Below are 24,128 nucleotides of genomic sequence, written 5' to 3'. Positions count from 1 at the left end.
CAGTTCTCCTTTTATCCATTAAAGTTTGCAATTTCAATATTAATTCACAACTTGAGGCCGAAGCTTCATCATTTCCTTCAAGACAAAGACTCCATTTAAAGAAGTCATGGGGGATGCATGTACTCTTTCTGTCTTCTGTTGTTTTTGCCCTTGGACATACAGTTGTTGCTTATCGAGCAAGTTGCAGAGCAAGAAGAAAGCTCATGCTTTACCGAATTGACCCTGAATCAGTAAGTAATAAATTAATAATCACTTATATTCAAAGATTATGCTTCATCTAGGCTTTGAATGTAATTTCTAATGTCCAAAGATTATGCTTCATCTAGGTTCTGAATGTAATTTCTAATAATTAGGTTCTTTTAAGCAAACTTTTAGTCCCAAGATCACCAACACCTAGTGCTGGTAGAATACCAAAAAGTGACAGTGAAGTCAGAAGAAAACCATTCGGGGGAAAAATCGAAATGATGGTGAACTTCCAGTTAGATTACTAGCATATGTTGATTTGAGTTTCTAGTCGATGTCGATCACAGGAGAGGAGTAGAGATTTTTTTTTTTTTTTGAGTATCCCTTGTCGATCAGTAATTCATCAGTAGGCGTATTTTTTGAGCAACACTTTCAAGCCCACTAAACCGGTTCCGGTTCATTAAACCTGAATGAACCCAGTTCCAGTTTTTTTTACAAACCCGGTTCTAAAGCCCGGAAAACCCGGACCCATTGGACCCGTATCCGGAATACCCGGAACCCGGATAAAGCTAATTTTTAAACCCAATACCCGGACTGTTTAAGCATTTTCCGGTTATACCGGTTCCGGTACGGTTTTTCGGTTTTATAACTCATCCCTAAACCTTGGTGTTGGAAAACGGCCTTGGTCATAGTAGCATTATTGTCTTTGTTACCTTGTTATAAAAATTGTGATTGTAGAGGTGCTAATATGAACCGGGCCTCCGATCTGCTTAAACCGAACTGGACCTATCCTGGCTTTTATCGGGCTTTTTAAGACCCTTTCCTAGGCCAAAATTTATTTTTATCCTTTTCTTTCTATTATTTAGATTGAATATTAAAAATGTTGAATAATTAAGATTTTTAATTTCACGTTAGATATTAATAAGCTTTGGACTAGATTAAAAAACTTGGAACAATTTACAGAAGATTATGGAAACCTTTTGACCCGAGTGATTGGTATCTTCATTATCATTACTCATTAGTATCTAATATTTTGCTCATAGTAGGCATTTTTTTCATTGTTGTTTTTATGCATTTGTTTGCATACTGAACATGTTATGACTTGTAAGAACATTTGGCACTGTTTTTTGGTCATATATACCTAGCATTGCTACATCCTTGTCTTCGACCTCTCCTTCTCATTTAATGTTGGAAAATTGAGTATGATTTCCTGCAATATCATCTCTGTCGATTGCACCTTGAGAACTATTGTATCCAATACCCATCATGAGTGGGTTTGAGCTATGAAAACTACCCATATAAAGGTTTTGAGAAGAATTTGGAGAGATAATCAACTTTACTATGAATCTTCATGGCTACATACAAAATAAATCGAGCCAACTTAGAGCAAGTTACTACAACCATTGATCCACAATTTCTAACCCTAACTATTTACACCAAAAAATAGGAAACATGACCAATAAAATAGCGATCGATAGGTGATTTGAATTATTATGGTAACAGATATAATATATTAGAAACTAGTTGTAAGATTCGTATATTATACGTGTTAATTAAAACAAAATGTTAAATACGAATGATTAAACGGGAAGTTTATTTTAATTCGAATATTGAAATAAGTAAAATTTATGAGAAATTTTTTTTTTTAAAAAGACATGCAAAAAAAATTAAAATTATGTGTTTAGTTGTTAGACCCGTATACTAAACATGTTAATTATAATAAAATTTTAAATACAAAGGTTTAAACTGTAAATTTATTTAAAATTGAAATTGATGTTTAAAATTTGAAATTAATATAATCATTTTGGTATGTTTAATTTATGGAAACTAAATTAATGATATATTGAAAATTGAAAAATGAAATAAATAATAAGTGAAAAATAAATATCTCAAAATTATAACAAAATGATATGTGGCAGAGAATGATAAATGGCAAAATTATTTTCATTTATTAAGAATGATTAATTAATATTATATCAAGTGTGTATTAAATGTGTGATAGGTTGCACTCGACTATTTAATATTATCATTGAATGTCATAAGTTAGAGCTTAATGGGGGCACTAAACCTTTGTGTACATATAGTCGATGGTCCCCAAGATACAAAAATACACAAACATTTTCTATACAATCTTGATCCCATCATCTAAAATTGTTTGAAGACCATCACACACCAGTTCTAGTTAGTTGTCCAAATTCCGCATCATAAAGACGTCACAATCAAGGAATGATTTCTTTTATGTCTTAGTGATTCAATAATATGGTATTGATCTATGCTTTATAGTATTTTGCTAACAACCGACTCTTATAAATAAATAACAAAAAGAACTACCAGAGAATCTGGATTAAACCCAACATTAACAAGCCATTAGGAAAAGCAAAGAAAAAAAAGGTCTATCAAATGTCGATAAATTAATACTCCAAACACCAAAAAAGTACACCAGAAAGTAGTTTGGTGAAATATCTAACAATGATCATATGAGTGATCCTAGAAAGGAAAGGGGGTAACAAAGTGTAGTAGTCCAACGAATAAATAGTGACATAATGAATGGCATGGTTGTACTTGTTATTGGTATCATCTTCTTTCAACCACCAGTTTTAGGGTTGAGAATCCTCATTATGAATGCAAGCTTTCCTCCAGCCAGCATTGTGTAGGTGAAATGCAGTTTCTCATGAATAAAATAAAGCAAGAATATGAAAAGGGCCACAGCCATTGAAACCCCGCTTATAAGAAAAAGACCACGACACGCTTTAAGGTTTAGGATCTTCAATACAGGCTCAAAATCCTTTGACTGTGGATCTGATTTCAACCACTTACTCTCCAACTTTGCTAAGGTCCCATCTTCTCGTAGTCTGGAAATCTGTCTTGATAACTCAGGGACCAAAGGGGAACCTCGCGGGAATGCCTGTGAATGAATTACAACTTAAATTAAGCTAGGAACAACAACAAGTAGAGTTCATCTATAAATTCAAATTTGCTAGATTAAATAAATGGTAGAGTGAAGACACTCACAAAGCCAAAACCATTAGTAGTCATCTTAGACACGACCATGGAGTAGCCAGATGGATACAGTGCAAGGAATTCCTTTAGGTAAGGAATTTCATCAACAATTTCATCAACACCATTGTTCTTGCCCCCACGAGACAAAGCATTAGCATATTCTGATGTTGTAGAATATGGCCTCAAACTGGTATCTTTAAAATTCAAGTTACTAACAATATATCTCTCTGCAAAGGAACCATCATGGTATCCAATTGAGTCGCCCTTTGATGCTAACCGAATTTGTTCAATGGTTAATAGTGAACTCAAGGTTGCAGTGTAGCTTGAAGCAAGTACCAGCACTACAAACAACCACACACTTACTACAAATCTTGACAAATTGCTCTTCAACTTCTGCCCTGCAATTTCCACTACCAACTTAAATATAACTTATAGCAAGATTAAGGAAAAATAAACATTAAATACAGTAGACCAGAAATTTGCCAGTCTTAACTCACAACATTATAGCTTTAAAATCTCTCTCACTCTTGCTCTCAAAATCCATTTTCTCTACACTAACTTGACCGCCATAGCTTGGGGAGGGTTCCCATGGTTTATGCTCGTTACCGAAGACATTGTGTGGATGGAAAGGACAAAGGCTTAATTGGTTGAATTCTAGATTTGACATTCGAAGGAAATTGTTGGAAGAAAAATGGTTACATATTAGTATAGCTAAGACAAAATATCTTTGGTGGATTTTAAACAGGGAACATAATAAGGAAGAAGTTGCAGTTTTACACTCAAAGGAGAGTTTCAAGTAGTTGTATGTTGTGATATAAGGAAGGGGATGTAAATGACAACGTTGCCCACAATATAAGGGAGAGATGGTTAAATCAAAGTGTGGTCATCAGAGTATTGAGCAATAAGGTCCTAATGAAATTGAATGGAAAATTCTAGAAGGTGGGAATTCGGCCAAACATGTTGTATGGATTAGATCAGAATGTTGGCCAATAAGGTGCAAAATAGGAAGATGGAATTTGCAGAAATAGGGATGCAAAGGTGGACATATGGTAAAACAGCGTAGGACAAGATATCAAATGATCTAATTACAAATATGTAGGAAGTTGTGTCGGTCACCGATATCTCTGACATGTCAAAATGAAGCAAGCGACAACTACGATATAGAGGCTAGAGACTACCTCGGTCGATGGGGTGAGGAGGAGAGAACAACCGATGAGGAAGTGGGGAGATAGTTTGAGGTTGACATGAAAGAGTTAGCACATATTGCAGACATAACATTAATGGAGTGGGAATAATGGCATTGAGACATATAATTAGGATAATGGAGCTGTATTGGAATTTAGTTACTTATTTTAAGATCATGTGCAATTGCAAGGTATAAAACTAAAGTGACCAAGATTTCGCCTTGGAAATATATAATATTAATCTAAATTTGATACATCTAAGTACCATATTGAAAGTTTCAGAAGAGAATATTCACCAACTAAATAATAATAGGATTATATTAAGTGGATCATTAGAAAGTGAAACTTGGTGGGGAGGAGATTTGATTCCCTGCATCCACCAGATATGGTGACAGGGATGGCCAACCCCCATCCCATCCCTTGTTGGAAATAACTGAGGAATAATCAAGTTGGTTATTTTCCTTGATCCTACGTGCAGGGGAAGAAACATAAAGCGGGATTACAAGGTTTTTCTCTTATTAAGTCTTCAAAGGCATTAACGAAGACAAGAGATGGATCAAACCCGCACATGCATACCTATCTCACAGTGGACATGAGTTCAATAAATGGCATGATTTAGGCGAACTATTCACTTCGCACGCCACATCGGGAGCTAATGAGCTTTAATTTTTGGCAACTTTGGTTCGAGTCGGTTGGACCGATCCGGTCAACGCGTTACCGGTGTTGACTTTTTGGATAAGTAGACACAATATTCTGAAAGCCTACAAACACATGATAAAAACTCCAAGTTTGAATCGGATGAGATATCAGATAACGATATCATCAAATTCGAATTAGAGTTGCCACATGGTATGTTGGCACCACTCTAATTGCTTTTCGATTTTAGCATAATAATGTTGACAAATGTATTTATTCCAAATGTCACTCGAATATATAATCGTTATTTGTCTTTATGTTGACGATATATGTTAATCATTGGTATTTACCTAGAAGGAATTATTGGGACGAAGAAATAGCTATCCTCAAACTTTAAGATGAAGATCTAGGAGAAGTAGATACCCTTATTGGAATCAAGGTGAGAATGACAGGTATTCAAATTTCTCTAATTCAATCTTAGCATTTTAATATTAAAGAATTCAACACTCCCTTTTATTTAAGTGTGAAACTTAATGTGAACCCTAGTCAAGTAGTGACTCAAAATATATAAGTTTAATCGGTAGAATGATGTATGTCACACATTGCACTCGACCTAACATCACATCCACCGTAAGAAAACCGAGTTAGTATATTGTCAACCCATGGACTATGCACTAGAAGGCCGTCTGAAGAGTACTATGATACCTCAAAAGGACAAGTACTCTTGAGTTGACATACTTGTCATCTCCCGGAATACTAGAAGGTTATTCTGATGCTAGCTAGATAGATCACACCAATGATTCTAAATTCACAAGTGGTTGGTTTAATACTCTAGCTAGTGGCATTATTTCTTAGGCGAGCAAGATATATATATATATATATATATATATATATATATATATATATATATATATATATATATAACTCACATAACGATGAAAGTTGAGCTTATTCCTTAGCAACAACAAACAAAGAGGCATAGTGGATAAGAGATATACTCTTAGATATCCGATTGTGGGATATTACAATGCCATCTATACCTATATATTGTGACAATGAGGCCACACAATCTAAAGTATAGAATACGGTGTATAAAAAGAAGTCAAGAAATGTTGGTCTGCGACACAATGTTGTAAGACAACTTATTGAAAGTGGTACAATCAAAGTTGTATGTGTCAAGACAAGTAATAACTTGGCAGATCGATTTATCAAACCTCTGACGAAAGATTTGGTTACAACCACCATGAGAGTCATGGGTCTAACGCCACAATATAATTGGGTGATGAAAAACCAACTTGACATTAGTGCTCATAATTCTCAAGTTTAAAGGGTAACAATGAAGTCACTAACAATATAAGGTACCCTAAATAATGACAAATCCATGTGAGGTAGGATAATAAGTCATTGTCGAGAACGTGGTTTAGTTAGAACTCTTCATGAAGTATTAAAGATATCTAAGCAATGAAGATGTCGTAAATTTTTTCCTATATGATCTAGAGGTGGTGCCAACTCAAATGAAGATTACTGGACTATTTTCTAAAGGGCCATGAAAAGGGTTTATAGCACATGTCCATACAAACGCTCAATGAGAATGCAAAGACGACAGGTGATATGTGGGGGTAAACCTGAGAGGTCACAAGGTTCTTGATTAAAATCATTAACGATACCATTGAATTGGTCTCTTATTGTTTATCATATCACATTATGTTGGGGTTTAATCTTTATGACACGTAGGTGACGTCATCTGGATAAGTGAAAAGAAACTTTTCAACTTGGTGGGGGGATTGATGGAAATAATTGTAGGAAAAGTCAGGGTTTGTGGTGGAGATCTGGATACCAACTTGGATCGTTATAACACTTTCCGAACTGATATTTCTACCCTATGCTTGGGTTGCAAGAAATTCAACATAGGATAATCCAAGTGGACACTTACGATTCTAGGCACAGAAATCGTAAGCCAAATTGCTAGAAAGATTCTGTGAAAGTTTGAAGAAAATGAGAGCTAATTTTTGGATCATCACTTCACAACACAAAGAGTCGTTTATATAATAAACGAAATTAGGTTTACATTAGGGTTGGGCGGTCATTAGTTGCTTTGGAAGCAAGTCAGGATAATCCGGATTAATGAGGATTTAGGGTTACCAAAACTAACGAGTTTCTTTAGTTTTACCATAATCACCCTCATTAGTTGCTTTGGAAGCAAGCCAGGGGCTCTGTCCCTTGGACCCCGCTAGGGGAGTTGCCCCTAGACCCCGCCAAAGGGATGTCGCCCCTTTGGTAACCCCGGACCCAGGGGCGCTTTCCCCGAACCCCCGACTTGTCGTCGAACCGGCTTCTAATTCGATCTTATACATGCGTGCACTCCGCACCAACCCGTACATATATTAGAGTACAAATTATGAAGCCCCTTAGCTCATATGTTAGTTCCAGTTACATAAAATGACATGGTGACACTAAAATCACCAACAATAATTGATGAATAATCAAGTTGGCTATTTTCATTGATCCGACATTGGTGGAGGAAGAAACATAAAGTGTGTTTATAAGACTTCTCTCTTGTTAATTCTTCAAAGGCTTTAGTGAAGACAAAAGATGGCCAAGCCCACACATGCATGCCTAACCGGGCCATGGACATGAGTTCGCGAAATGATTCTATTTAGACGCACTTTGCACTTTGCAGGCCATATCGGTCACTAAGGAGCTTTTATTTTTGACAAGTTTGGGTTGAGTTGGTTGGATTGTCCCGATCAACATTTTGACCGGCGTTGACTTCACAGATAAGCAGACGAAACATTCCATAAGCATCAAGAAACACTTGATAAAAACTCCAGGTTTGAATAAGATAAGATACAAGATAACAACGTCGGCGGATTCCTATTCAAAGTGCCACGTGAGAGCATGTAAGAGACCGGACGTAGTCATCATATCCGTTTCTTTGGGGGATTCGGTTTTCTCGTATACAGTATAAATAGGACCTCTTAGGTACCATTACTTCACACCATAAATCACAACCTCCCTTGTTCTCTCTTCTCTCCCTTTGTAGTTCACAACTTTCTTCCCGATTCCGAGTAACGAGCTTTACATTTCTCGCTTCTTCTATAGTTGTTGGACGAAGGATACTTTGCATCAAATCCTGGATTTTACGCCGAAGCTTACAACCTTAGAGAGTTGTAAAAACCTTTAAGGTATGTAACTTATTCCGTGCAACCTTTTATCACTCAAGATCAACAAACTCGAGGTTGATTTTAATTCGTCCGACAACGGGACCGTCTTCCTTCTACCTTTCTTATGTAAGCGTAATTATAGTAACCAAATATCTTGGTGTATATATTTTTTGGATTTTTTATTGGCTTGCAATCAAGCTTTTATGACCTGTAATTAAGGCTGAATATTTGCATTTTTTGTGTGCTTTTCCTTTTTTACCCCTGTAGAGCTTATGTATATAAAGTGGTCTATATTGACTAAAGACACCCAAGTTGGGTTTTCTTCACTGTTGTTTTTCATCTTCTTTCGCACGCATTCTTGTTCTCTTTCTTTTTCCCCTGTATAGTCTTTTATGTATCAGAGCTTTATCATGGAATCTGAATCGACCATGACTAAGGATTCTGGTTCATCAGCAATGACTAATTCTCATCCTCTTCCTGTTTTCTACAACCCTAATGCCATCATGGCTCACACTCATCTTACCAAAGAAAACTATGTAAACTGAAATACCCTCTTCAAAACCCTTCTACGAGCCCACAAACTATCGTTTGTTATCGACACAAACCCACCCCCCAAAACCCTAGCCGATGCAAAGAAAACCCAGATCATGACACATGGAAGAATGCAACAGACTTGATCTGCTGCTGAATAAAAGGCACTGTTATCCCTGCCATTCAATCATACATGAACTCCTGTGATACTTGTTAGGAACCGGACCGGGTACACGCAGCGGAAACACACTATCACACACACACAAACTCACGAAAATAAAGCAAGAAGAACACAAGGATTTTACGTGGTTCGGATTCGGTGCAAATCCTACGTCCACGGGCTGCAACTAGAGAATTTTATTAAAACTCACAAGATTACAATTGGCTTGACACTCTACACTTGATGTTCTCTCAAGTTTTTGCACACCAAATATGCAAAACATACATGCATATATATAGGTGAATGTTTGCCATGTGAAAACAGAAAGAGTTGTAACCAATTTAAAGTCTACCAACTTCAAGTTTGAACATGTTGAATGCACCACTTATTTTCCAACTTTCAGTTTGAATTTGATTCTTTTATTTCACATGCATAGCCACATGTTTTCAACCTTTCATATTTTACCTAACAATCTCCCACTTGAAAGTTTGAACAACATGGTCCGTCTCTGTCATCCAACTCCAGTAATCTTAAAACAACCAAGTCTTCCAAGCCTCCAGTTCCTAAGAACAAGCTAAACTTAGTCCCATTTCTCTAATTGCAGCCTCCCCTCGTCTTCAAGTACTAGAAGGGCCAGTTGAAGCTCCCACTAGCTCCAACTCAGTCGTGGCTAATCCCACCACCGACTCATCCTCTGTCTCAACCGGTTTGGACACTCCACCAGATCCAGAGATACACCGAGGACCACTAACACTCTCCAAACTTTGCAAACTTCCAACAAGAGAGAATTTTCCAATCTTAGTCTTCAAAACCCAACGGCTCTTTGTAACTGTACCCGGAACACACCCCGTGCTCCCACTGTCACAGAATCCCCTGAATGGTTTAGAATTTCCGACTCGTTCAGCTAACATCCCCTTGGCTCCAGAATTCATGTTTGCAAAATGAACTCTCTTAGCAGTAGATTTAGCGAACCAGATTTTGTTTTGCTTAATCGGGATGGTCATACTTCCCTCAGGTACCTCAACCATATACAATGACCCACGCTTCATACCTTGAGCAATCACCGAATTACCATTGACCACCATCCATTTACCACCACCAAACCTTACTTCCAGTCCTTGTTTATCCAGCTGACCAACAGAAATCAATTTTTTCTTCAGCTCCGGAATAACCCTGACATTCTTCAGGCTCCATGTAGTTCCCAATGAAGTAACTAGATCAATATCTCCCATGCCCGTTACTTGAAGCATCTCGTCATTTGCTAACCGTACCTTTCCAAAATCTCCTTTTTTTAGATTCACCATCGTTTCCCCGTTGTCCATGGCGTGAAACGAAGCCCCTGAATCCATGACCCAAGAGTCCACAGAACTTTCCATATTGAGTATCAGTGCATCATCCTCAGACACACTCTCAGCACCAGCAATGTTTAATTCTTTCTTTGGACATTGACTCTTAACGTGTCCCACCTCTTGACAGTTCCAGCATTTCACATTCTTCAAAGTTCTAGAAGAACTTTTTCCCCGACTCTCACTGCTCCTGCTATTCCCTCTACCTCTTCCGACATTTAATAAATCAGAAGAAGAAGATCCACCTTGATTCTTGCGTCTGATATCTTCGCCAAGAACCAAATCTCTAACCCCTTCAAAAGTCATACCACTGGTCCCCACGGAACTCGTAACAGCAGTAACTGTTCCGGACCAGCTATCAGGTAGAGAAGCTAGTAGCAGTGATGCTTGAGTCTCGTTATCAAATTTAATTCCCACAGATGATAATCTGGACAGAATTGAATTTAGATTGTTAATGTGAACCGTAACTGAGCCTTCCTCATTCATCCTTGTAGTGAACAACTCCTTCATCAAGAACACCTTGTTAGCCGCCGATGGCTTCTCATACATATTTGACAGAGCCTCCATCATACCACGCGCCGTGGTTTCATTCATGATGTTGAAAGCAACGCTCTTCGTCAACGACAATGTAATAACCGCCTTGGCTTTCTTGTCCTTTGAGTTCCACGCATCTTCAAAAGCTTTTTCCATTTTCTCCGGTTTGTCTCCGAGTACCATGTCCAAGTCTTTCTGACATAGCAATGCTTCTAATTGCATTTTCCACCAGCTAAAATCAAAACCGTTGAACTTTTCGATTACAACCTTGTCTTCAGCCATTACGACAAACAAGATACAAATCAGGTACACTCGTGCGTGATAAAAAAAATGATTGTACCCTCCAAACCTCGCTAATCTGGCTCTGATACCAGTTGTTAGGAACCGGACCGGGTACACGCAGCGGAAACACACTATCACACACACACAAACTCACGAAAATAAAGCAAGAAGAACACAAGGATTTTACGTGGTTCGGATTCGGTGCAAATCCTACGTCCACGGGCTGCAACTAGAGAATTTTATTAAAACTCACAAGATTACAATTGGCTTGACACTCTACACTTGATGTTCTCTCAAGTTTTTGCACACCAAATATGCAAAACATACATGCATATATATAGGTGAATGTTTGCCATGTGAAAACAGAAAGAGTTGTAACCAATTTAAAGTCTACCAACTTCAAGTTTGAACATGTTGAATGCACCACTTATTTTCCAACTTTCAGTTTGAATTTGATTCTTTTATTTCACATGCATAGCCACATGTTTTCAACCTTTCATATTTTACCTAACAATACTGCCCCAGCAGCATGGAATGTGTTGGCTAAGAGGTTTGGCTCCACATCGGCCATCCAAATTGAAAACCTATAAGACTGCCTTCATAACCTCAAGAAACCAACAGACCTCTCTGTTTCAGACTATCTTCTCCAAGCCAAATGATCAATCTGACTGCAAATGATCAATCTGGTTTGGTTTCTGGACGAAACTTGGTAATTAATAATAAATAATTGGAGTTATTATTCGCAACTAATCAACATATAATTCTTAATATTATTTGCCTAATTGACTGCTTGTCTATCTACTCTGATATCCAACATCACATCACTGACACATTAATTTCCATCACTACATAGGATTATATTATGGGACTCACTAGAAAGCGGAACTTGGCTGTGTAAAAATTAAACTAAAATGGGACGTGGGAGCTTACTGTGAGCATAAACAAGGGTTGAAAAGGCAAACCATAAGGCTGTTCCAATCTGTTCTGATGGCGAGCCTTGAAACTCTTCATTCGTCCGATGTTCAAGAATCCAAATGACAAAACCGAGTAATATAAAGAAACAAGCAGATACAAGCCACAGATCTGAACTCAGTGGTTTCATAAAGATCCACATGCTTGCATCTGTGTTTCGAGACAGCGTTCCAAGGCCAAGATCTGTGTATGGCAATGTAAAGTCCACATATAGAGACCTGTTAGCTGTGATTGTTATATCTCCAACAGCAGCATCAAATTCCTGATGCAAACATAATGCAAAAAAACAGATTATCATGCTTTTCCTGAGCATCGAACAAAGAATACCGAGTTTAAAAGGACGCATACCCCAGTATAGACTCGATGTATAAGGTTGTTGTAATTTTGATGTGCATCCTTAAATGGAATAAATTGAAGGGATACGTTGAGACCTAATGCACTGAAGGCAGTTTGGAACACGTCTGCACAAAACCCTGAAATGACTATTGAATTAGTTTCAGCATCGTGCTTCACTTGAAAAACTCGATTTGGTTCAAATTGCGTTGGAACGCCAATTCTGAGGTTTTTCTTATTCACTAATTGTAGTGGCATCCTCCTATGCGTTGGATTGGCTGTGACACTGACACCTCCTGGGATCTCCTTGTAGGGTGGATCCTCTTGTGCTTTTGTATTATGTACTTGCAAGCAGAATAACATCAACATTAAAAATGAAAGGTGTGTTCTCTCCCTGCTACTTATCTTCATTATTGAATGGTAAAATATGCTCATGTTGATGCAATAACAAAAATTATGTGATGGTCTGTTCTCTGTTCTCTATATTTCATTCGCCTTTGATGTCTCTCCTTTTATTGATTAGTCTCATGAGAAGACTTATGCCAATCAGTTGACCAAATATATATATACTCCCGCATACATCATTCAAGTCTTGAAACAAAAGATTTCACTGTCTGAATATTATATATCCTAAATTTAAGATAACAAACAGCAAACGTGCAATATTTTAGTGGATGAAGAAGGCTAATCAGTAGCTTATCAAGAAGAATTCAAATGTCTCAACTACCTGGAAATTTCTTTGTTGCATTTAATTGTATCCTATCAACGTCAACATATGGTCAAGACAAAGAGATCATCAAGAATGTAATCAAATATATAAAAATAAATCAAAATGTCAACCACACATGGACCCCTTTTCAAATGCATCTTCGAATTAGTTAACATCAGCATAAGGTTTTTAAATACGCTTAGAATTTCTAGCACTATACTTTACATGTTCAGTGGAGCAACTTCATTTGAAGTCCATGTTTTATATTTTATGAATTACGGTAGACATAAAGTAATACATGTGAAAACTTGTGGTGATAATTTATAAAGGTGAAAACCTGGCCCTAGAAGAAATATAATCTTCTTCAGGCATTTCATCAAACACTTGCTTCGCATCTCTAAGTTGGTGACATTTCCGCCATTAACCCTGTATTCCCAGTGAAAGCATCGGGCCGAAGATGGATAAAATGCAATCTGAACCAAATTCCACCGCACAAAAAATGAAAAGAAAACCATGTTAACCATTTTCTTTGGTCTCGCTTATATAAAAAAAAACTTAGTTATTTGTCAGACAACCATGTAACCATGCCAAGAACCATCAAATGGGCTGGCAACTCACTCTGTTACATGGTCATGGCTCATCAACCAGACATGGGTTTCTGTCTTCTTTGAAAAACAAGAAACAAGAATACAGAGTTACGAGCCTATAGAACAGATTCTTCTCTCAAGTAAGATCCTGTTGGTAGTCTTACTTGTTATGATCCACATGTATCCTTTACCCATCATGTCCATTGTCCAGTTCTTTGGCCATGGAGAAAACATCGGTTGCTAGAGAACGCGGTGTATGCATGACAAAAACCATGTCTTGCATAGTTTGAAGCTTAAGAACCACTTCCTTGATATCTTCATGGTTGGCAGAGGTTGAAATTAGGCTTGTATATGTCACGAGTATGATTTTCTCTTGGAATGCACTAACTATATAATTAAGTAGCCATTTCTCTCATATTTGCAGTGTTCTCACAGATAAGGATCACATTCTTGGCTTTAAATGATTCTACCATGGCAGCAACGCCTTTCAACCCGGTGGTTTCATCTTGTGCGATTTGAAGAAGATAAGGATTCTGATCCGAAAAGGGAGTTGTTGAAAACGAAAGAATCGGTATGTTAGCCTTGTCTGCCAATACCTCCAAGAATCTTGCTTCGGCCGTTGATTCTGGACCTATTATCGCTTGCACTTCAGTGTTTTCTAAAAGATCACTTTAGTTGTTATTTCTTTGGAAAATTTGTTTAAAACCTCTCTAATAAAATGAATTCTTCAACAAAAAGTTCGAAAAACGTTTGAAAAATGAAATCGTCCATAGTGTCTCTAGAGAGAAAGTTCTCCAACAAAAAATTTGAAAAATGGAAGAAAAAAAAATTACGTTTTTATACCCCTGAAAAAGGGGAAATCACAGATGGACAAGTAAAATCGCAGATTGACTCTGCGATTTTGGTGTCTATTTTTGTAATTTTGGTTTTTTTGCTATTTTCCACAAAGTAATTAAGGGATTAGTCTATTTTTATAATTTTCTCATATTATAATCATGCATGACAGGACATCAATTAGTTAACATTTAATTATGCTGGCCGCCATGAAAATACTGACATTGACTACAAGAACAAATTTTTGTGGTCAGAGCTATCAGCATCAATGCAAGTTATCAACATCACTGCAAACCTATACAAAAAGGATGGATCCTTTTTATTTTTAATTATACAAATAATTAAATATTAAATATAGATACAAAATGGACCTTTTGGCAACATTGTAAATTGTAACTGCAGAAGAGAAAGAGATAATATCTGCAAGCATTTCATCTAACACTTGTTGTGGGTAGGAGTGTATAGAATCGATCCAGTTCAAGTAAGATCGAGCACTTTGTTCTCTCAAATCTCCTTATAAATGTTCCTTGATTTGATACGCAAGCTACTGTGGGACATGATCATTCTCCGGGAGCAAAAAAGGAGTCACAGAAGCTAAAAACCGCAAAACAGTATTATATACAGGGAAATTATAGAATGAAATAAGAAAAATCATCCTTTTCATTGAGGTCTTATATGTATTTTGCCATGAACCCAGAAATTCGTAGATAGAAAGAGATGGTTTTGCTCAAATGATAAGTAACATACAACAGTTATTGCATGAGTACAAGTCATAGTAGCATTATTGTGTTTGTTACCTTGTTACATAAACTGTGATCGTAGAGGTGCACACATGAACCCGACCTTGGATCTAACCAAGCCTGAATCGGACCGGACCTGGACCATGCGGCCTGGTACTTCGGTTTTCAATTTTAGGGAGAATTTCATATATACCCTTATTAAACGTTAAAATATCATATTTGTCCAACCTAATATCTAAATATCATATTTGACCTTCTTAATCTTTAAAATATCATATTTGCGCAAACATATTTTTTTAATATTATAAAATCATTAAAACTTAAATAATAACTAATAGTACCATATTACCCTTACCTTTTAAATCATAGAAACTCCACCAACAACTAACTTGAAGTTTGCCATCGGAAACAATATGGTGTCATAGTGTGTTCATTCTTTTTGTTAGAAGTCAAACCCAACTTAGTCAACAAAGTCAAACAAAGTCAAAGGGGTTAAAAATCAAAGTCAAGAATGGTTATCAACAACTTTCTTAGTTGTTAAGTTGTAACATCCAAAAATTTCAATAAATTTTAACTTTTCAAAAACACCCCATTTCTTCCATAAAGTGTTTATAAAACCGATCTTTCAAAAGTATTATTCAAAATCAGAGTATCCAAAGATCCAATGTCATAAAAACAGGAAGATGTGCACGATTACGCCTTCGCTTTCCTACGATCCTATGAAGTACCTGAAACAATAAGTTGAACCTGTAAGCACGAAGCCTAGTGAGTTTCCCCCAAAGTACCACCACATGACATAACAACAATAGCATGCATATGTGAGCCTTCAACATGAATAGACCGCCTTGCAGGTCTACAGACAATCTGGACCGCTCTCAGAGCCTTCAGCATGACTGGACCGCCGCATCGGGCCTACAGCCTATCTGGACCGCTCTCAGGGCCTTCGACCTGACTGGACCGCCTCGCAGGCCTTTAGTCTATCCGGACAGCCCTGGGTGTCTTGGCCTTCAGCACGAACCAGGACCGCCTCAACCCAACCGACCATAACACATCAACATATATCATAACAATCAATCAATAACAGCAGATACAAGTAGTCATACAGATCTAATAGATCACTACAGAACATCAACATCCTATCTACCAGGATACAGATCTAACATATCACTACAGGATAACATCATCCTATATACCAAGATACAGATCTAACATATTACTACAGCATAGCAACATCTATATACCAGGATACAGATCTAACAGATCACTACGACATAGCAACATCCTACATACCAGGATACAGATCTAACAGATCACTACAGCATAGCAACATACGATAAACCAGGATATCAATCCAATGGGTCGGCCTTGGTGCCTTTGACCCGTAAGTACAGTGAGGAAAACTCACATCTTAGTCTGACAAATAGCTGAACAATACACTGCTCCGAATACCGACTCTACATGTCACTTATTCAACATATAGAGACCAAGGCTTAACTATTGCTCAAAATACCCAAAATACCCTTAAGTCAAACTTAGTCAACCCTGTTCAAAGTCAAAGTCAATGGTCAAGGTCCAAAAGTCAATAATTCTTCGCAGCGGAGTACGTCCTACATACCAAGAGAGTACGTCCAGCGTACTCTGATGTTGACCAAAAGCGGGGCGATGACCGCATACGTGCAGCGTACCACCAGGTACGCCGAGCGTATGCAGCCAAGTCCCAAAGCTCCATTAACAGCTTATTTCATTAAGCCCTTACGTCCACAACTCAGATCCAAGCCCAAAATGATGTCCTAAGTCATAAAGTTTCCAACTTTATGACTTTGCATGGCTATAGAGCACTTAATGTCCAAAACCCTAAGTTCTTAACCCAATAAGACATTACAACTCTTGCATGGAAGGGATAAAAAGGCCAAGATCACATTTTTATGGTTCATAATAGCTCCATAATGGATAAAGTTTCCATCTTTATCCATTAGAATGGTCCCAAAAAAAAGATCTAATCTTTAAGTCTCAAAGGGACCCAAAAGTGCAACTTTTTCAACTCAATTCATTAAGTCCAAGTCTCCAACTTTATCCATAACAAGGTCACAAACTTTCAAGATCTAAACTTTATTCACTTAAAGTGACCAAATTTCGTAACACTCAAAACTAACTAGATCTTACAATTTCATCATCAAGATTCAAACTTTATACCTCTAGAAGAAAGATCAAGGTGAACAAAGTCTGGATCTACAAGCTCCACCGCAACCAACACTTCTTCAATTAGTTCCTTCTTTTCCAAGGTGCACCAATCAAAGCACTTAAAAACACCTTCTTTTTTGCTTACAAGGCTCAATCTAGGGTTAGGATTTCAAGAGAGGTGTTGGAGAGGTGGAGGCTGAGAATAAAATGAGTTTGGGGAAGTTAAGGAGCTTAAATAGGGCTCAAACCACAAAAATAGGGTTTGGGCACTGATCATGTATGCCCAGCGTACTAGGGATGCCCTAGTACGCCCAGTGTACACGTTGAGTACGCCTGACGTACGCGGCTCAACCTAAAATCGCTTTAACTTCAAACGATCATAACTTCTTCGTTCCAACTCCGTTTCTGATGTTCTTTATATCCACAGAAAGGTGTTGAAGAGCTCTACAATATTATCTAAACGTCTTCGACTAAAAAATTCTCGAACAAAAGTCCATATTTCATGCAAAGACCCGGCCTATGACTTTTCCCTTTCTACCCTTCGGCCCAGAACACAATTCAAGGGTAAAATCTCTTAACTATCATTACATCCATCCATAAGGACTAAACTTTGCCTCCTTAAGGACCAAAACCTTACACAATCGACTTCCGGTCCATGGCTCAGAAATGGCGGGAAACAGGATGTTACATAAGTTTTCTTAGTTATGAAATGGCGGGAAACAGGATGTTATATAAGTTTTCTTAGTTATGAAATATTTTGAATCATTTAATTTTGAATCATAAAAGATATAATTAATGATTCTAAAATATATGAGTCTAAGTATTTTTAGATCATAACAAATTAAGGATCATAAACAAGTTGAATCAAAAGTTTTTTTTGGATAATAAATATTTTGAATCATCACATTTTGGATCATATGATGTTTAACATTTTTTTAAAAAATTAATATTTCTTAAAATTAAAAAAAATATTTAAAAAAACTTATATTTGAAATTTTTTTTACAAAGTCACTAGTATACTGAGTAGAAGCATCCTTTAAATTTTAATGATTTTTGGATTTTTTTTTTGTGGGTTTTTTATTTATTATATATATATATATATATATATATATATATATATATATATATATATATATATATATATATATATATATATATATATATATATATATATATATATTCAGATTTTTGTAGAGAATTAAATTTTAAAAACTTTGATTTTTTCAGATTTTTTTTTCAAAAAAAAAAAAGGTTATAGCCAAAAAACAAAGTAGGTGGAATAAACATCTCTTTTATTAAAACTAAAATATAATGTCTTTTGAAACATGTATAAATCTCATTACATAAAGTGAACCGGTGACACTAAAATCACCAACATAAGTATTATAATATAAGGTTTAATTTCTAAAACCTTATAATAAACATCTCTTTTATCATATTAGTTATTTTTTAGTAACATATATTTTTCTATATCTTTTACAATATAATTTTATTCATGCGCAACGCGCGCGAGTATTCGACTGGTTTTAAAATAAAGCAAAGATGCGAGGTAGCTTGTGTCCTAGTGCTTTTTGTGTTTGTATGGTAATTTTTTTATGCACCAAATCCATTGATGGAGGGGTTTAACTAACATTTTTCTTTCCCACTAATCCCTTGTTAATCCCTTGTTAATATATACATATCCTAATTTTGAGATTGTTTCTTCTAATGGTGTGACGAGAAATCATGTTAAACGTGTTAAAAGGATTTATTTAGTTTATTTAGCTTATTTAGCTCGTTCCAATCTCCAAACAATATTGTGAGACCACCCCGATATCAAACCCCAAACGAGAGCCGAACGAGAGCCGGTGCCAAAAAAAACGTATGTTTCATTTCAAAAAAAAAACATTGATCGTTCCGATATGTGTCCCAAGAAAGCCCGAACCGGCTAACACCGACCTGAGATGTTTGGTACTACAAAATGTTTTTTCTAATTTGAAATATTTATTGACTTATTGCGGTCTTGTCATCACTAATAAACTATTTTAAGTGTTTGAATAAAATAATATCAAAATGACTTATGGACTTACATACAAAGTTTTTGATACGTTAATTCCTCTTAATTCATGCAGCCTTTTCATTAAAAGTGGAAACCTAAATACTTTTTACTGCTATTGTATTTTTTTTAAAAGTCAAATAATATGGAAGATGACATTTTCTTTATTTTTAGACGTATAAACAGCAATGTTTTAAAAACCGGTTTTTTAGTTGAACCGGTATAGTGACCGGTTCCCGGTTTAACCGGTTCGACCGCCGGGTCAACCGGTTTCTATAATTTTCATATTTTTTCCTATTTTCCTATACATACATACATATATAAATCATGAATTTGACGTTTACAAGTTCAAACATTAAAAATATACATAAAAATAAGTTGTAGATCACTTAAAATACATTAAAACAACACATAACCATAAGTTTTAATGTTTTGCATCAATCCATATACGTCAAAAAGAAAATAAAGTATAATACCGAAACAAAATATAGTTTTAGATGAATACAAACATATCAAAAAACTTTATAACATTTATTATATGATTTTATTTAGAGAAAAGTAGATAGATTTAAAAAAAACATCAAAGTTTATTATGCAAATGGTTCTTTTCCTTATGTTTTTATTTAGTTTAACCGGTTCAACCGGTTTATTTTGACCAGTTCAACCGGGTATTTCTAAAAACCGGCCGGTTCAATCCGGTTCAGAAATCAACGTAAAACCGGTGATAGTTGAACCGCTCCCTTCCTCGGTTCTCGGTCCAACCGGTTTGACCGGCCGGTTCAAACCGGTTTTTAAAACATTGATAAACAGAAACATTTATCAGTTTATTACATTTTGGTAGCGAATAAGCTAATACAAACACTTCTATTTTTAAAACTTTATTTTAACACCAAATAAACTAATTAAACACTTTTAGAGAAAAGTAGAGTAAGCAATCTAAACACCCGCTACTGAAAAAGCTATCGAGTTTTCAAAAAAAAAAAAACATATTTAGATATATCGTATACTCAAATTAAAAGAGACATTGTGTTTCAAGTATCCAAATCTTTGCAAAATTTACAAAATATTTGCTCAAAACAATCCACCAGACTTGTAACCATCGTCCATCTAGCATTCCACTCCACATTGTTTAAGAATTGGACCCACATTCTCCTAAGGACTCGGTAAAAGGAAAACAAACAAATGACCACAACTTTAATTATAATTAAAGTGCTGAAAATACATCATGATATTAGAAATTGTCGTCATCAGCCTTTAATAAAATCTGCACTTCACCCTCAAAAAAATAGGATTATGTCTCAGTTTCTGCAAACATCAAAAATACATTTAGAACACTAGATTCAAACATGTATGAAGACTCTTAATAGAAAACACACAATACCTATGGCATCATCATCATCATCATCATCATCATCATCTTCTTCTTCTTCTTCTTCTTCCTCTTCCTCTTCCTCTTCATCTTCATCTTCATCTTCATCAGAATCTTTAATACGTTTAAAGAAAGTGATCACAGAACACACACAGACAAAGTGGTCAAGGAGTCAAACAACACCAAACTTCAATATTTAGAGATTCTAAGTTAGTAAAACAGTAGCATGTTTGAGAAAAGGATATGGATAATCCTTATAAGATTTTCTTGTTATGCCTCCAAGGAAGCAAACACTCCCATTGGTTAAAGTATACGTAATCGTAAAGTCTTCCTCAAGTACCCAATCAAGTAGTTGTTGTGGTCCCGTCCTAGGTTTAAGGGTTGCTAGTTTATGCTTTTTGTTTTGGCCATGGACGTGCACAATAACAGGCTCGGCTACTTCCTCCTTAATTTCTCCGATAGAAGCCTGATCGCAAATAATTTTAGTTAGTTATATTGGTTGTTGTAAATACAGCAAAATAGCATATCCCACTGCTCCAAAAGTTATACAAGTCTAAGACACAAAGATCGGCCTCCAAGCTTTACATTTAACGGTTAACCTCCTTTCACTTCAACACCTGAATCAAAACAATATGAGTTTGTGAAAAAACAATAAAAAATTAGAAAAAAGTAACGCACATCATAACATCAAACAAAACAGAAAACTAGTGTTAAAAACAATTGATATCAAAACAACCAACCAACCATCTTTCACATTATATTTTTAGAAAGGTGTTCATGAATGTAAACCTTAAACACCACTACCAGTGTATATATAAACAACCAGGCCACAATCACCACCATATTTGAAACATATTGCTGCAAAGAGTACCACTCCTGAATGCAATCTCATAAATCCGATTTCAAACAAGGCAGGCTTTAGTAACATGCAGATGCAGGAGGCAGATACATAAATTCACAAACAGAAAATTAAACAAATAATTCATATACATGTACCGCATACCTAAAAACAAAGTTCTAACAGTCTTCCTTACCAACATGGAAAAGAGAAAACACAACTTTAAATCTAGACCAACACTTGCACATCCTCTTTCCTAATAACAAACACACATTGGGATCCAACCTGTGAGTGTAAACCTACTTGGGTGTGAACCTGCCATGAGTAGCTGCACCACCCTCTTTTGTTGACAAATGAATGCCTCCTTTGTTGACAATAACAACTAGAATTGGCAGCTTCTTTATTTCACACGGTGAACACAATAAATTGTCACAGTACTTATAGTGGCTAGCTTTAGTATAAATAGAAGTTGTAATATCAGTTGTAAGACACCACAAACAGAGAGTGTAGTGTGTAATACTTAGAGTGAGTATTAGAGGGTTGTTTCTTTTTCTTGTAATATTGAGCGTGTAAGCTCTTTTCTTTTGTTCTAGTTCTGAATAAAAGTGTGTTTCAACCCCAACAAGTGGTATCAGAGCTTGGTTAAGCTCCGGGGGAAGCATTCTCTGTTTTTTTGGTCGAAAATTTTTTGTCTCAAAAACAATTTCGGAGTACACCGTTGGAAAGGTCTCGTTCTGAGGATTCCGAAAATATATTTTTTTAAAATTTTTTGACCACCGGAAGGCCTCCAAATCACCGATCAAAGTTGGTCAAATCTGCCGGAAAAGTCGCCGGAAAAACCAGGGTTCGCCGGAGAAGACGACACTGTGGCAAACACTGTAGCAGTGACGTCAGCAGCTGACCAAAGTTCTGGAAATTGCAGTTTAGCCCCTGTTCTTCCGGAAAGTGCAATTTAGCCCCTGTTTTTCAGAAAAATTGCAATTTTGGTCCCGTTTTTCAGAAAAATTTCAATTTAGCCCCTGTTTTACTTCTATAAAAGTTCTGTTTGCCCCCTGAACTTCTGAAAAGTTCATATTGGTCCCCATATTTCAAATATATATATATATATATATATATATATATATATATATATATATATATATATATATATATATATATATTCTTACTCGTGTATGCCCAAGTATATGCCAAGAATGACTACACCAACCTCGTCATCTTCTCAAGCCGGAGTTGAAAGTTTTCAAAGGACCGGGAAAGACGGTAGCGCTACGTTACACTATCCAATGCGCACGAAGATGAACTACGCGGTGTGGGCCATAAAAATGCGAGTGAATTTACAAGCACAAGGAGTATGGGATGTAATTAAAAATGCAGAAACGGACGAACGTAAAGATCGGATGGCTCTTGCGGTTATTTATCAAGCAATTCCAGAGGACGTACTTCTGATGTTAGCTGAGAAGGACACAGCTAAAGAAGCATGGGAAACGCTCAAGATGATGCACATGGGAGCCGATCGGGTCAAGGAGGCTAAAGCTCAAACCTTGAGAAGTGACTTCGAGGTGATCCGGATGAAAGACAGTGAATCGGTAGATGATTTTTCCATGAGATTGAATACTATCGTAACCGGTATTCGATCTCTAGGTGAAAAGATTGAAGAAATTACGGTTGTGAAGAAGTTTTTGCGAGCCGTACCGATACGATTTATACAAATCGTAACATCGATCGAGCAATTCGGAGATTTGAAGAATATGACGGTGGAAGAAGTTGTGGGTCGTCTTAAGACCCATGAAGAGAGACTTCGAAGCTATGGAGAAAAAGAAGAAGGACCTTCTCTATTGCTTACACATGCCGAGTGGGCATCTCGTTCGAAGCAAACTGGCGAGAGAAACTCGTCAAACACTTCAAGAGGACGAGGAGGACATGGTAACCGAGGCCGGGGACGAGGCCGAGGTCGTGGACGTGGCCAAGGAGGTGGACGCGAGTACAATACAAATCGGAATGACCATAATCCTTCTCGAAAGGATAAAAGTAAAGTCAAATGCTTTACTTGTGAACAATTTGGTCATTATGCTTCGGAGTGTCCAAACAAGAATCGACGTGAGGAGGCAAACCTCACTCAAGCCAATGAAGAAGAGCCTATTTTAATGATGGCAACCTCACAAGAATATGCACACAAAAAAGTGTCTCTAAGAGAGAAGATTTGTGTTAATCTTCTTGCATCAGGAGAAAGTCGAGTCGAGTCTGAGGTATGATATCTCGACAACGGTGCTAGCAATCACATGACTGGAGACCGCTCAAAGTTTCGCGAACTAGATGAGCACGTTACGGGCCATGTGAAATTTGGGGATGGTTCGACCGTCGCTATTTTAGGAAAAGGGTCGATTTTATTCGATAGCAAAAATGGCGACCAAAGACTCCTTAATGAGGTATATTTCATTCCAAGTCTAAAAAACAATATTATTAGTCTTGGACAAATGACGGAGGAAGGGATTCGGGTCATAATGGATGGG

At 36.6% G+C, this 24,128-nt stretch overlaps 1 protein-coding gene and 1 pseudogene across 1 annotated transcript; one reads left to right on the top strand and one right to left on the bottom strand.

Annotated features, from left to right (window-relative positions):
• Positions 1-2,767: 2,767 nt before the first annotated feature.
• On the bottom strand, positions 2,768-14,885 carry LOC145139026 (glutamate receptor 1.4-like; annotated as a pseudogene).
• A 7,926-nt stretch (positions 14,886-22,811) lies between these two features.
• On the top strand, positions 22,812-23,870 carry LOC145139025 (uncharacterized). The gene has a single exon (XM_079072989.1). It carries the CDS (start codon positions 22,812-22,814, stop codon positions 23,868-23,870), a length of 1,059 nt encoding a protein of 352 aa, XP_078929115.1.
• Positions 23,871-24,128: the final 258 nt, after the last annotated feature.

Source organism: Lactuca virosa, chromosome 9, assembly GCF_052849685.1.
Source record: "Lactuca virosa cultivar CGN04683 chromosome 9, Lactuca_virosa_CGN04683_v6, whole genome shotgun sequence".
Classification (NCBI taxonomy): Eukaryota; Viridiplantae; Streptophyta; class Magnoliopsida; order Asterales; family Asteraceae; genus Lactuca; species Lactuca virosa.
Note: the sequence above shows the minus strand (reverse complement) of the source record. Positions and strands in the feature narration are given on the sequence as shown.

What these genes read in the sequence shown, in the direction of transcription:
- LOC145139025 (XM_079072989.1), top strand. Translation starts at nt 22,812, where the DNA reads ATGACTACACCAACCTCGTCATCTTCTCAAGCCGGAGTTGAAAGTTTT.